General features: G+C 42.2%; 1 protein-coding gene and 1 long non-coding RNA gene across 3 annotated transcripts in view; one reads left to right on the plus strand and one right to left on the minus strand.

Moving 5' to 3' along the window:
• The window catches only part of LOC132648620 (uncharacterized), a 58,352-nt gene that overhangs the window by 26,638 nt on the left and 16,825 nt on the right, over nt 1-14,889 (plus strand). The gene's annotated exons all lie outside the window — the stretch shown is intronic.
• The window catches only part of C2cd2 (C2 calcium dependent domain containing 2), a 64,062-nt gene that overhangs the window by 22,348 nt on the left and 26,825 nt on the right, over nt 1-14,889 (minus strand). For both annotated transcript variants that reach the window (XM_021657359.2, XM_021657360.2), the window contains exons 4-8: nt 14,102-14,206; nt 9,708-9,830; nt 7,369-7,492; nt 5,582-5,690; nt 1,634-1,698 (exon numbers count right to left, since the gene is read on the minus strand). In XM_021657359.2, coding sequence (XP_021513034.1) covers nt 1,634-1,698; nt 5,582-5,690; nt 7,369-7,492; nt 9,708-9,830; nt 14,102-14,206 — 526 coding nt within the window. The remainder of the gene's footprint in view (nt 1-1,633; nt 1,699-5,581; nt 5,691-7,368; nt 7,493-9,707; nt 9,831-14,101; nt 14,207-14,889) is intronic.

The raw sequence follows: 14,889 nt of genomic DNA on the forward strand, positions 1-14,889 counted from the left end.
GGGGTAAGAATGGTGGAAGAGGGAGGCAGAGATAGGGGTGCGATGACTAGTCAAAGATTATAAGCAATAAAGCACATATTCAGAACGAGAATTTAAACACAAGTTTCATGGGCACACTCTGCATGGCTTCTGTAAAGCTACAGTTTCATAGGCTCCATCAGGCTACCCTGGAATGGAGAAGGGTAAGCCACCAGGAGCAGGGACCAAAAGGGATAGATAGAAGCCAGTGGTAGCCTGATGTAGACTCTCCCACATATCCGCTCAAGGAAAGGAAGGTTTTTCTTACCACTTCCTTAGGCATCTAAACATGACAGATTTAAAGAGGCTAGCACAGAACTCTTAATGGTACCTTGCCTTCCAACTTCCCTTAAGAGCATCACCAAGAGACTCAGTGACACAGCTGGATAGGCCAAAGGTCTCTTCCTTCCCAATTTTAATGTTTACATGTATTTTAACATCCAAGAGGTCTGAGAGTATAACTCAGGGGTACAGCTTGAAACCCAGCAACATGTAACAAAAGAGAAAATAATTTAAAGGCCAGCAAGATGGTCTGACAACCAGGATCCCCCCAACATAGAAGGAGAGAACCAACTCCTGCAAGTTGTCCTCTGACCTACACAGACACATCACTAAATGTAAAAATAAAAAAAAAATCTAACAAACATTGGCAAATGTATACCCAGGTGCACACTGAAGTCCAGGTTTATGTTGGTGACTTTACCCTGGACTGTAGATTTCCTGTGTCTGAATCATGTGTACTTTAAATTAAGCCCAAAGGGCTTATTCTGTAGGGAAACATCAGCTGAAACTTATAGAGAGGGACATTAGGACAGGGGCTTCCAGTGCTGCCAATGGCTGTGATGGTAAAGTTTGTTACTTTTTTCTTTTCTCTCTCTCTCTCTCTCTCTCTCTCTCTCTCTCTCTCTCTCTCTCTCTGTGTGTGTGTGTGTGTGTGTGTGTGTGTGTGTGTTTTGAAATAGGGTTTCTCTGTGTAGTTCTGGCTGTCCTGGACTCACTCTGTAGAGCAGGCTAGCCTCAGTCTCACAGAAATCTACATGTCTCTGCTTCCTAAGTGCTAGAACTAAAGCCATAAACCACCAACTGGCTTGTTACTGTTTTTTTTTTTTTGTTGTTGTTTTGTTTTAAAAATTGAAGGAAGTTCACTAAGTCTAAAATGGTTTGAAATTGCTCCACTAATCTAAAAATCATTGAAGAAATATTCTGGATTTTTTAAAAACCAGGGAGTGGACAGGTGATTCAGTGTTATGAGAGCTGGCTGCTCTTCTAGAAGACCTAGCTAGGTCCAGTTCCCAGCCCAGGCATGCGGCTCACAAGCATATGAAACTCCAGTCCTAGGAGATCTGGCACCCTCTTATGACCTCTATAGGTATTACATTCACACACACTCACACATAAAAAAATAAAGGCAAAAAAAAAAAAAAAAATTAAAAGTAGACAAGCATATCCCTAAAATGAATGACACTGATGATGCTTGACTTTGTACCAAACACTGCATTGGAAGACCTGTGGTACAGAAGAAGGGGCAGCCTCCTTTGCAGGGTTTTTCCCCTTTCCACTCCAGAGCCCAGGTCAGAATGCTGGTCTGGAGCTCCTCCACCTGTTCACCACCCACCTTCTGGGGAGCACTCATCCTCTGAGACCTGCAGGAGCAGCTCCTTGGATTTGGCATTCAGTTCACTGTGGAAAGAACAAAGCCCTGTGAACCCTTCAAAGCTCAATTCTATAGAGTTAGGTCCCCGTGCCCCCCCCCAACACAATGTATATATTTTTTAATTGTACTAAGGAACAAAAGGTTGTCATTCATTAAAAATACTGCCTGCAGTTCAGAAATAGCCACTGATGCACCCAGGAGAGGGAACCCATGGAATACCCACCCTCTTTTGGTGATAAGTATATTAGACAGAGTTAATCAGCAGCCATGTAACTCATGATGGATGGGCAGCACACACTGACACCTTGATTTCTTAAATCAATTTGGTTAATTTTTATTAACTTAAAATTAAAAGCCACATGTCACTGTTGCCATTTTAAATGTATGTATAATTAACTGAATACAGAACACAGAGTATCCAACAAGCCTCCCCCCTCCTTCCTAAGATACTTTTTGCTTTAGATAAATGCGGTATTCCTGTTTTCATGCTATACCCACCATCACCTTTATCAGCTTTAGGTGATTTCCTTGAAATATCACCTACTGCATTTTTGAAAGGTGCCTAGAACTCTGCTGTCTTGGCCTTATAAAATTTTATTCAGCCAAGTCCTTAAAGACTGTCTAATAACAGAGTCATTGTTTCCAGTAAACTGAGCTTAACAGTTTGAAGGTCAAAGGTCAATTTGCTAGAGTTAGTTCTCTCTAAGTGGGTCCTGGGAATTGAACTTCTGAGAATCATCATCAAATTTGCCATCAAGTATCTTTTTTTTTTTTTTTTTTTTTTTGCCATCAAGTATCTTTACCCACTGGACAATTTCTCTGACTCCCTTTCCAAGATCTGCTCATCATTTCTGTTATTTCTTTTTCTTCTCTAAGTGCACTAACCAGTTCCTCTAGATCAAGATCATTCCTGTTCTGATGCCAGTGGTTTGCTCCTGGGACCAACCATTCACATTGAGATTTTAAACTTCTATTACAAAAGTGTTCATGAATTTATCCTAATTGTTTCAAAACTGGAAACAAGTATTAAACACTACTGACTCTCTTTGGGGCAGGTGTAAAGACAGGAAGTTTACTTTATTCTATGATCTAGTGACACAGAAGTTATTGATGAATTTTGGTGCAAACTTAAGTGGATTTATTATTTTATATATTATAAAATATATCTAATTTATATCTAATTTATATATTATTTATTTTGTGTCACAGTCTCTACATAGCTCTGACTGTACAGGAAATCACTAGGTAAACCAGGCCAACCTCAAACTCATAAAGATCCCTTGCCTCCTGGGTATTGGGATTGAAAATGTGCACAGAACCCTAACTCCCAGCTTAGATTTCTTTATTTTTAATAGAATGGCTCTTTAAACATTTTTAGATGTACTTACTTTATGTGTATGCATGTTTTATCTGCATACATGTATACCACATGCATTGGTTCCTACAGAGGACAGAAGACAGTATCAGATCCCCTAAAATGGCTGTGAGCTGCCATGTGGGTGCTGGGAACCAAACCTCAGTCTGCAAGAGTAGCCAGTGCTCTTGACCAGAGCCACAGCTCCCAAATGGATGTATTTTGATGCATCATTAAATCCTATGTGATGACTTTTTAGTTATGATCTTTATATTGTTATTTATAAGTGATTTGCATGTCCCCCTGTTATAGAAGTTTTGTTTTATGATATGTAAATGTCTTTGTTTTGATCTCGGGTGTGGGATGTGGGACTGATTCAGACTGTCCATAAGAGAAAACTATTTGCCTCGTGTGGGCTCTGAGAGGGGTTCTTTGCCAGCTGTAGATAGTTTAAATCTGAGGACTCTGGAGAGGGAATAAATGCTAGAGCCCAGAGAGTATTGAGGGGCTCTGAGAAAGAAAGCTAGTACTTCTACCCTGCTCCTCCTAGTTGTTTGTTCATGACAAGAAATTGGAGATATCCTGAACCAAGGATTGGACTTGCCTCAAGGAACCTGACGACCCTAAACAGCAGGAAGTAGCTAAGAAAAACTACACCACTTCTTCCCACTAACCTTCTTTCTCTCCTACCTGGTGTTGGAAAGGATCAGGGTGGGGAAGGGAGAGAGATATAAAAAACATAAATAAAATAGTTTTAAAACATAACAGTAACAAGTGGCACCTAGACATAGGGCACAGAATAATGGAAAATCCGGTTTCTAGTGCCAGAGAGGAGACAGCAGGGTATGAAGAGATGAATATACTGTTTTAAGATGTCAAAAAGTTTATTTCAGATGCTGCCACTGGGTTCTCTCCTGCTTCACTCCCAGAGGGGATTCTCTGGTTTTGCTTCATCATCTTCCTATATTTTGTTTTAAAGGTTTTAAGAAACAAAAAATAGATTAAATAAAATAAGGTTCATTCAGTCCTCTCATTTTAGAAAGGATTGCAGACTTGGCAGTGTAACTAAAGAATTTGCAGGTAGAGGATGAAGTACTTGGAAAGCAAAATGTGTCATTGGTAAAGGGAGAACACCAGGTAACTGAGAGCAGGAATTGCCCACAAGATGAAAGAGGGAAGCAAACTAGGCTAGAAGGCAGATTGCCACCTTACCCTGCTCTACACACTTTTGGTGTCCAGTTCCTACAACCCCTGAATGAAGCAAGGGGCCCAGAGAAGCAGAAAGCTGTACAGGGCAAAGGGTTAAAGAGAAACAACCAGTTAAAAGGTAAAAAATAATAATAATAATAATAATAATAATAATAATAATAATAATAATAATAATAAAGGTTACTTTTGAGCAAACTGAGCTTCCAGAGGAGCAGTCTCAGGGTAAGAGCTCAAAATGACTGGTGTGTTAAATCTGAGAAATATAGTACATTCCACCAGAGAAGCAAAAGAGCCATTTCTGATAAAAGGAGTCATTTTGACTACTGAATGCATGTCCAAGGGAGACACAGGAGGTAATTTCTTGCCATTAGGAAACAGCTTTGGAGTCCTAGCTCGAGGCTCAACAACAAAAGGTATGAGCTAATAGTTACCAGGTTATAGAAGAATCTACTGATCCAAAAAGCAATTGGTTCCTTGATCATCTCCTTTTAAGAAAGCAACAGCAATTCTCATTCATATAAAAAACCTCCCCGTTTTTTAAACGGAAAGGTTGAAATATTGTGGAAGTTTTATTTTATGATATGTAAACATGGTTTTGTTTTAATCCCAGGTGTGGTATATGGGGCTGATTCAGATTCTCCACAGAAGCAAACTATTTGCCTCGTGCAGGCTCTGAGAGGGGCTCTTTGCCAGCTGCATATAGTTTAATTCTGAGGCCTCAGAGAGGGAATAAATGCCAGCGCGCAAAGCGTGTTGAGGGGACTCCTAGGAAGAATGCTGCTCCTGGTTATTGTTGATGCAGTGTGACGAGAAGTTGGAGATATCCTGAAAGGAGGATTGGACTTGCCCCAGGGAACCTGACAACCTTAACCAACAGGAAGTAGCTAAGGAAAACTACACCCCCTCTCCCCACTAACATTTCTTTCCTACCTGGTGTTAGGAGGGATTGGGGTGGAGAAGAGGCATAAGAAACATAAATAAAAGTTTTAAAAAACTAGCACCTACATCCCCCTTTTTCAATTTTCTCCACCAAAGGTTGGCATCAGTTGGAGCCTTTCTTTTGCTCTTTGTGGCTGGTTGCTAAGGGAACCAGGAAATCCTTTAACAGTCCTTTGTGACAAAGGAGAGGAGAGGAGAGGAGAAAGGTAGTTCCCCAGAGCTGCCTTTAAAAAGAAGTCCATGTTGGACACAGGGCTGGCTGTCTTTCAGAAACTCAAGACAATTTGTTTTTATGTCTTTAATTATTTTTTAGTATAAACAGTGCTATACAATGATTCCAGGATCTGTCCATCTTGACCAGACCTAGCTGTCACCACCAGGCCCCTGAGGATGCAGGCTGTACTCACAAAGTGACTTCCTCCTCCCATGTGAGGTCTGTTGTGTTTCTCACTAGGGTGCTGATGAACCGCTGTGCAGGATCATTCAGCTGGGCTGTGCACACATAGCTAATGCTGCCTGTGATCAGATAAAGCAAGATTGTTTGGCTTTTATTTTTGAATTGCAGTAAAACTTTGCTTACCTACACAAAGAAAGGTAAATTAGCAAAAACCTCAGCTTACCACCTAAAAGACCTTCCTGTCATTTGCCATTTATAAAATCTCAATTCTGGAGCAATAACAGTGTTAACAGCCCTGGACTGACCCCAGTGTCCTACTTCCTTCCATCAGTTCATCAGTCCTAGAAGCAGGCAAGACTCCCAGGTATGGAGCCTCACCTAGAAGCAACATGCTATGTGCTGAGGCTTCTGGCCCCTCTTCTATATAAGACTAACAGATACCTGATAAAACAGGATCAGATGAATGGGGAGGAGGTTCCCCCCCCATCAGTGGACTTGGAAAGGGGCACGGTGGAGATGAGGGAGGGTGGGAGGGACTGGGAGGGAATGAGGGATTGGGACATGGCTGGGATACAGAGTTAATAAAATGTAACTGATAAAAAAAAAAAAAAAGACTAACAGCCTACCCGAAGGATGGCTGGTCCTAAGCTTAAACTATGGGTGCACCTCACAGACAAACTCATTTCCCACTTACGACAAGCAGATGTTTTTATTCTTCCTCTAACCCAAGGGCCTTTGGGGGTTCTTGACATCTCATAGATGTTCCTGCTCTGAGACAATGTTGCCTCTATAGCACTAGTCCTGAATCCCAAGCTGGGACCCCACCCTTACCTGATAGTTCAGGTGACCCACTCGGCTGCTACGTGATACAGGTATGAAAGGCAATATGCAAGCTCTTGCACAAAAACATCATCTATAACCAGCTTTGTAGAGACCTAGTTCAAGGCCCCTTTATGCCTTGTAAACTGGAAGTGCCTTTGCAAATAGTGACCAGAATTCCTAGCATTCTTAAACAATGACCAGAACCTCACTTCCATTCTCAATAACATCAAGCTGCAATTAAAAAGTCACATCCTGCTTCAGGCTACTAAACTTGGGGGGCCTCAGTAATCACAGGGAATCCTGGGGAGGACCAAGGCTCTACAGCTGCCTTCCTCCCATCAGCAGCACCAGAGGCATCAGTGAGCCCATGCCTTCTGATCCCCCATCAGTTGCTCACATACCCTACTTTTTAGGACAGCAGAAGCCTTACTGCTCAGAGGCTCAGGAGTGCGCAACATGATTGTATTGACTCAGTTTAAAAAAGAAACCAAAACTAGTATCTGTCAGGCTGATAACAGGTAGAGCAACCATGACACTGCTTTCCCTTGACCTGCATGTTCATGCAAATGAGTTTGCTTATAACATTAGCATACTTATGGGATGCAGTGTGATTCTTCATGACATGTATGTCCTGTATATTGTTCAGATTCTGTTGCTAGCATGGCCATTGTTTCAAATACCTATCCTTTCTCTGAATCTGGAACATTTAGAATTCTTTCCAGAAACTCTCTGGGTATGTATGATTGGCAGTTACCAACCACAGTTGCTCACTGTGCTAAGGGGGTTACAGATTGTGGCCTCTGGACCGAAAGCCCATTAGCCAAAGACCAAAACTTTTCACTATATTTCTGCCAAGGAAGGCAGGAATCACACTGTAGACCCAACTAGGTTGGAATATAAGGATTTTCCAGTCAAGGAAGGTCCCTCCCACAGCAGTGGACAGTCCCATGAGGCCCTGGCAGCAACAGTGCCCACCTGAAGCACCAGGGTGGTTTAGCAGGGAGACTCGGATATTCTTCACCTGCAATTTTAGTTCATGAGCCCTTGGAGGTTTGGGAGGGCAGGATTCCTGAGCAGTGGAGGAAGTGCACTGAAGAGTCTGTGGGGAGAAAAGCAGGGCAACAGCTGTGAGGATATGAGGGGTTGGCCAGGGTACTGGCTTCTATACGGGAAACCAACTCCAGAGACACCAGAACAGAGCACCTAACTTCCAGGGTCAGCTTATAATTGACATTCCTGCCTCATAGAACGTTTCAGTGACCCTTTTCTATCCCAAATGAAGAACCTGCAAATAGTGATAACCCTGTCTGCCTGTGGTCTACTTCCCAGGGCAGTGAAGACTAGCCAGCATATGGTTCCAAGCTCTGACTCAGGAGAGGTGCTTCAGGCTATGGTACCTGACAGAACAACACCCAGCTATGAATGGCCATCAGCCTGTGATCATTTCCTGCTTCCAGGCAGAGTCCACCTGTCACAGGAAGAACATCTATGGGCCCCTGACATTGCACAAGTGAGGGGCAGAGGCAGGTGCAGTCTTATCTCATTCTCAAAGGGGCCTCAGGCACTGGCTGTCATGGTAGTACTCACAGGGGCTCTTAAATTTAACATAAGAACCTAAAACCCTAGAAGGTTCTCTGAGGGGTGCTGGGCTTTGAACAGTGAAAGCCTTGCAGGAGCTACCCTAAGTGCTGATTGAACTTGAGCTACTTCTTGGGGGATGCTTACTATCATCTCCAGAGACACTCGTGGGTACCACCCAGCAAACATTGTTCTGAACCAGGCTCTTCCCTGCTGTGAGTGAAGATGCCAGAGGCTAAGAAGGATTGTAAACTTCCTTAAAGCACTGGGATAGAATGGAAATGAGATATTTTGTCATGAGGCAAGGATCTCTCCAATACAGCTCACCAATACAGCTATTCCAGCCAGCCAGCTTGATCCAAGAATTCCTTGTGTCTGCCTTCTGAGGCTAGAATTATAGGTAGACCACTATGTCCACCTGGCATTTACTTTAGGTTCTAGGGATCCAAATTCCAGTCTTCATACTGGCACAGTAAGTGCTTTAACCACTGAGCTATGAGAGACCCTCTTCTGAGCCATAAACACCCAGGTCAATACTATTCTGGTGTTTCTATGATGGTGGTTTAGATGAGATCAATATTCGGGGCAGATTTTTTTTTTTTTTTGAGATAGGGTATTGTGTTAGTCAGACTCAGTTAACCTTAGAGTCATTTCATAATGCAGGATGACCTTGAACTTCTGATCCTCTGACCTCTGCCTCCTGAGTGCTGGTATTATAGGCTTATGTCACCATGCCTAGGATATATGATCTTAGAAACTGAATTCAGGGTTTCAAGCATTCTGCATCCTAAGCAAGCACTCTTCCAACTAAGCTATAGCCCAAGAGATCAATATTTAAATGGACAGAATTGAATAGATGGCCATTCCTAGTGTAGCTTCACCCCATCAGGCCTGAGTAGAAAACTCTGAGACACCCTCAAATGAGAAAGAATTCTTCTTTCCAGGCATCTCAAGCCAGGCCATGTTTTTTTTTCTGCTTTAGAATCAAGCAGAAACACTGGTCTTCCTGGGTTTCTAGCTCTGAGCCTCTGGTCAGACTGGACTGGGGCCAAACCATCAACTCTGCTCATATTCAAGGCTTCAGACATGGGCTGGAACCATGTATTTATCAGTCAAAATATTATCTAATACTCATGTTCAAGTGCTCAATTTCTCTGGAGAACCCTGCCATGGGTGTGGCATTTAATGAAACTGGACAATTTCATTTTAGAATGTGATTAGATATGATAGATCCTTATGTTTTGGGGTCCATGAATTCCGAAAATAACAAAAATTATTTTGTAAACTGTCTCCAATTTTGATATTTATGATTACAGTTCTCTTTGCTTGGTAAGAATCTACATTAACAGGATTACTAGGAGATACAGTAGCTAAGACTTGCTCCTACTTCTGTGGATGTATAACTGACCCTGATATTTGGGAAGGCTGAGCCCCCTCCCTTATGTCTCTGAGAGGGAAGTCTATAACCCCTTGTTTTTCTTATTTGGGCTGTGCATGCCAATCATAAGCAAATGAAGGTAAAGATGACTTCTCACATTCCTGTGACCCTAGTCACCAGCTGAAAGTGAGAAGAAAAGTGAGTGTCCTGGCAACATCTCCCACCACGGAGCTCTGATCTTGAGGCTCTATTCTAATACTGTGGGCAATATCTGCCTGTGCTTTGTCAGCCCCACCATGAAAAGTGAAGACACTAGAAACAAGTTCAGAATCTCCTGCATCCTATGATCTGGGCTTACCTGAGCTTCTTTAACCGGCATAGGCTTGGTGCTCAGAAAAACGGATGGAGAGGCAGCACTAACTAGGTGCTTGAAAAGATCCTCAAGGGCTTCAGAAAGCATGTTTACCTTGAGTATCTGCTTCTGTAGAGAGAGAGGGATCACCAGATCATTGCATGCCAGACTCAGATCCCTGACAGGCATGCTAGATGTTAAACCATCAGACAACACCACTCACTTTTCTTGTGAGAACTATGGTGGCTCTTGAAACTGTCCTGCTAGCTCATTACACTCCAGGAATTCCAGCAGTCTTCAAGAGCACAGCCAGTGAGAAATTAGGGACTTTAGAACATAATGAACCAATTGTGCCAATAACTATGTGGGGCTGAAGAGGTCCCTGAGCTGCAGAGAAGCACAGTCTAGCCAAGAACTCAATGGCAGGCACAGAGTCAGAGCTTAGGACCAGACAAACTGTGCAAAGACTCCAAACCCCAGACACTGACCAGCAATAAACATATTCCGCTTTGGATCTATTGATTGTAGCTATATTAGTTATCTTGTTTGTTGCTTTAACCAAAACCCTTAAGGAAGAAAGGATTCATTTTGGCTCACAGTTTTAAGGTTCAGTCTGTCATGACAGGGAAGGCAAGGTGGCAGGAATGTAAAGCAGCTAATCACAGTGCATAACAGGAAGCTTTTATTTGTTATTCATTCTGGGACTCCAGCCCATGAGACGGTATTGCCCACATTCAGGATGGGTCTTCCCATCACAACTAATTCTGAAAATTAATTATTTTTTAATTAATTAAACTGTTAGCATTCTGCAGCTCAGATATCTTTCATATCCAGGATGCCAGGGTTGAGTATCCCATGTGAAGCCTATGAAGGGACCACCAAAAACTTCCTGGGACTCATTCTGTGCCATTCCTAGCTGGGTACTGGTGCTCATTCAAGTGTGTATGGTTCTGTTCTGTGCAGAAGATCTCTATAAATCAGTGGTTTTCAACTTGTGGGTCATGACCCCTTTGGCAGTCAAAGAACCCTTTCACAGGGTCACATATCAGTTATCTTGCATATCTGATACTTACATTAAGATTCATAATAGTAGGAAAATTATAGTTATGAAGCAACAACAAAATAATTTTTGGTTGGGGTCACCATAACATGAACTGTATAAAAGGTCGCAGCATTAGGAAGGTTGAGAACTACTGCTATAAATATTTTTAGTGCACAGGTTTTGGGTGTTACTTTATTTTTCAGTATTAAGGATAAAGCCCAGGGCTTTGCCCATACTGGGCAAGTGCTCTATCAGTGGAATACATCTCCAGACCTTGGATTTTTAAGGGAAATTTTCATTATATATCCCAGGTAGGCTTTAAACTAATGATCCTTCTGCTTCTGCCTCCCACGGACTAGGATTCTAGGCCTATGGTACCAGAGTTAGTTTTGAATCTAGTTTTAAAATCTCAACTAATGTGAAGGATATCTTGATATCCCTGAGCCTTGTTTCAGTATTACAGCTTTGGTTTTCACTCTTGAAAGAAAGGGCTCCTCAGTGGATATTTGCTAAGATGGTAGGTCACACACTGCTGGCAGCCCAGGCATCTCAAACTTTCTGAAGTTTGAGAAGAGAAGCTTGGTTGTTAAGTTCTACCAAGATCTCTTGCAACGTCTAGTACCTTGGTTCCTAACCCTGTGGTGGGCACCTTCAAAGCACCTTGGGTGCTATTAACCCTCACTGGGCCCCATCTGGCTGTATAGACAAGGCTTTTATAGGCACTGGTTCCCACTGGCTTATAGGATACTTGCAACTTGTTCAGCAGGAACTGACTTTAGAAAAAAATAGAGCAATCTGTGTTGTTTTAAGACAACTGGCTAACTGACCCTTGCTTGACCAATACTCCTTATAGTGGACTTGGCCTATATCTATTGAAAGTGGACCTGAATCTCTAAACAATAAGGTCTCTAAATACCAAGAACCAAAATGGCTGACAGTTTCCATGGTTCTCACTGGAAGCCTTATATACATGTATTAGCAAGCTTAATCTTTACATCACATTCCCTCCACTTCACAGATAAAGAAATTAAGACATAGAGAAGTCAATTAACATTTGCAGACACATAAAGTCCATAATTAGGAGAGCCAAGAGTCAAATCCAAGTGGTTAAAACAGTTAAGAGCCTGTGCTTTGAACAACGAGGCTACCACTTATTCCCTCAATAGTCTCTTGATAATCTAGCTTTCAATTTTAAGTTGAAATAAAAGTCACATGATATAAAATAACCATTTAAAATGTACAATTCACTACCCTTTTGTACTGAGCATCCACTTCTTAAATATATTCACAACCTTCTCTCACTACTCCCCAGAGATGAACCCCAGACTCCACCCTATCAGGAATCATGTCCCCCAACCCCTGGTATCTACCTTTCTTTCTCTGTAGATTGCTTTTTCTGGACTGGATGTGTAATCATGTCACATGTGTCTCCTGAATCAGGCTTCTTTTATTGTTTGTAAGACTAATCAGGATACAGTGTGCACTAGCACATCACTCCATTTCTGGCTAAATAGTACCCCACATTATGACTGTGCCTCATGTTGATTTCTTTATTTCTCTGTCTGACATGCACAGTTGCTTTTCACTCAGTAGACAGAAGAACTCTGGCCTGATGCAGGCATTATCCAACCGACTTAGGAACAGTTGCCAAAGGCAACCTCCCTTTCCAGCCTTCCCCCATCCCCAGTGCTATTTTCATTTACTTAGGGGTGCTGTGGGCCCAATACTGAGTCACAAAGTAATAATCCCCAGAATGACTCCATAGAGAAATATATGGAGTGCCTAGAGAATGAGATAAGGAAGTACACAATGTAGACAGCCTTATGATGGTTGGGTATAGAAGGAGGAATGAATGAAATTAGCTTTGTAAAAAGACAATGACAGAAGTGACTGTGTGCAAGTATCAATAGGGCTGAATGGAGGTCTAACTGTTAGTGGTACTGACTTGGGATTAAATATTCAATATTTAATATATATAATATATATAATAAAATATATACATATATATAAAATAAAATATATACAAGGAGTTGAAGAGAAGGCTCAGTAGTTAAGAGCACTGTCTGCTCTTCCAGAGGACCTGAGTTTGATTCCCAGCACCCACAGAGTAGCTCACAATCCTTTTTAACTTCAGTTTAGGGCATCATCCAGTGCCCTCTTCTGACCTCTGCAAGTACCACACACACGAGAAAAAGACACACATGCAGGCAAACCCCCATACATATAAAAATAAAAAATGAATTATATTAAAAATAAAATAAGTGCATAAATCAACAAAGATAGGTAAATCCTTCACCTGAACATTAACTGAGACAATTATCAATATCAGATTGGTAACACAGCTATCTTGGGAAAAAATGACTCAAGGAGTCATACAGACTGGTGCCCTTCTTCACATAAGAAATTCAACAGGGCTGAGTTTGCCTGTGTAGACTGGAGGTCTCGACAAATGATGTCATTATCACAGAGAAGCAACCAGCAGAAGGAAGGAGAAGGAAGGCCTGCCCCACCACAATTCATTCTTTTTTCCTCCTTCTTTCTGTTGTTTGCTTCTCTCAGACAATGACAACAGTTGTCCAGGCCTGCAGTCCTCACAGACAAGCCCTCACATGTTCAATCTCTTCTGCTGACAAAGGGACCATTCTGTGTTCAAGATTCTTTGAGTCATTTTCTCCCCTGGGTAGCTGTGTTACCAATCTGTTACTAGTTAATTTGCCTCAGTCAGTATTTGTGTGTGTGTGTGTGTGTGTGTGTTAGTATGCATGTGAAACTTATGAGCTCAAACCAACCAAACCCTCACACTGCACACATCCATGTCAAGACAGGAAGGTTAAAATATTGATAAGTCTGGGGTGGAGCACTTGTTTAACATGTTCAAGGCCTTGGGTTCCATTCCCAACACCAGATAGAAAGTGAAGAAAGAGGAAAAGACAAAAGTGAGATGAAAAGAGAAAAAGCAAAGTCTCTTATTGGCAAATGCATTATAAAGTCCACACATCTCTACTGCAGTGATCCCTCAGTTACTGACCTAGTTGAAATGGACCAGAACTACAGGGAATTTTGTGAAAGCCACAGGAAGGACCCCTTGTCCAGCAAAGGAAAGTGACAGCAGGGCACCTTTTATACACTCACTGCAACCAAGTTTCTGCCCTCAGACATTGAGGCCTCAGAGAGTAGAAAGAAAAGTGTCCTCTCATTCAAGCTGTCCCCACAGTGCTCTGTTTCTTTTGGCCTAGGTCAGCATGGGGAGAGTGTCTGGCAGGGGCTGCCCACCTTAGAACTGCTGAATTTGAGACATGTCCTAGCCATTCATGCATACTCAAACCAGTGAAAGAATGTCAAAAACGTACGGACTGACCTCCCCTAGGGTCTGGGGCTGGATCTTGATAGCTGTTTCTGGTGCATGGGTGAAAGACCACCTGATCTGGATGTCCTCTCTCTTCTTTTCCATCTGGAATTCCATCTAGGAGAACAGACCACAAAGCAACAGTTACTGGGTGGCAGATCTCTTCCCCTGAGTCTTAATTAGCTCATACCTACATGCTGCTATGTATGCCATATGTATACTGTATATGCATGTGCTCTATGTGTGTGCTGTGTGTACAAGGTGTGCACACATATTATATGTGTCTGTACAAGGTGTGCACACATATATGTGCATGCACACATGTGCACTAAAGCTCTCTGTGTGTTCATTTTTTAAGAACTTTTTTAATTAAATTTTTATTTTTTATATTAATTACAGTTTATTCACTTTGTATCCCAGCTCCCCTCCCAATCCCATCTGCCCTCCCTCATCTCCTCCTATGCCCCTCTCCAAGTCCACAGATAGGGAAAGTTCTTTTTCTTTTATGTGTGTGCTAGTTGATTTTTGTCAGCTTGACCAAAACCTAAACAAACCTTGAAATGCCCCAATCAGATTAACATATAGTCGAGCTTGCAGGGATTTTGATTAATGACTGATAATGGAAGAATACTATGAGCAGTGCTACCCCTGGAGAGGTGGTCCTGGATTGCATAAGAAAGCAGGCTGAGCAAGTCATGGGGAGAAAGCCAGTAAGCAGCACACCTCCATGGCCTCTGCTTCAGTTCCTGCCTCTAGGTTCATACCTTGAGCTTTTACCTTGACTTCCTTCAATAATGAAG

This window comes from Meriones unguiculatus, chromosome 17, assembly GCF_030254825.1.
Source record: "Meriones unguiculatus strain TT.TT164.6M chromosome 17, Bangor_MerUng_6.1, whole genome shotgun sequence".
NCBI classification, from domain to species: Eukaryota; Metazoa; Chordata; class Mammalia; order Rodentia; family Muridae; genus Meriones; species Meriones unguiculatus.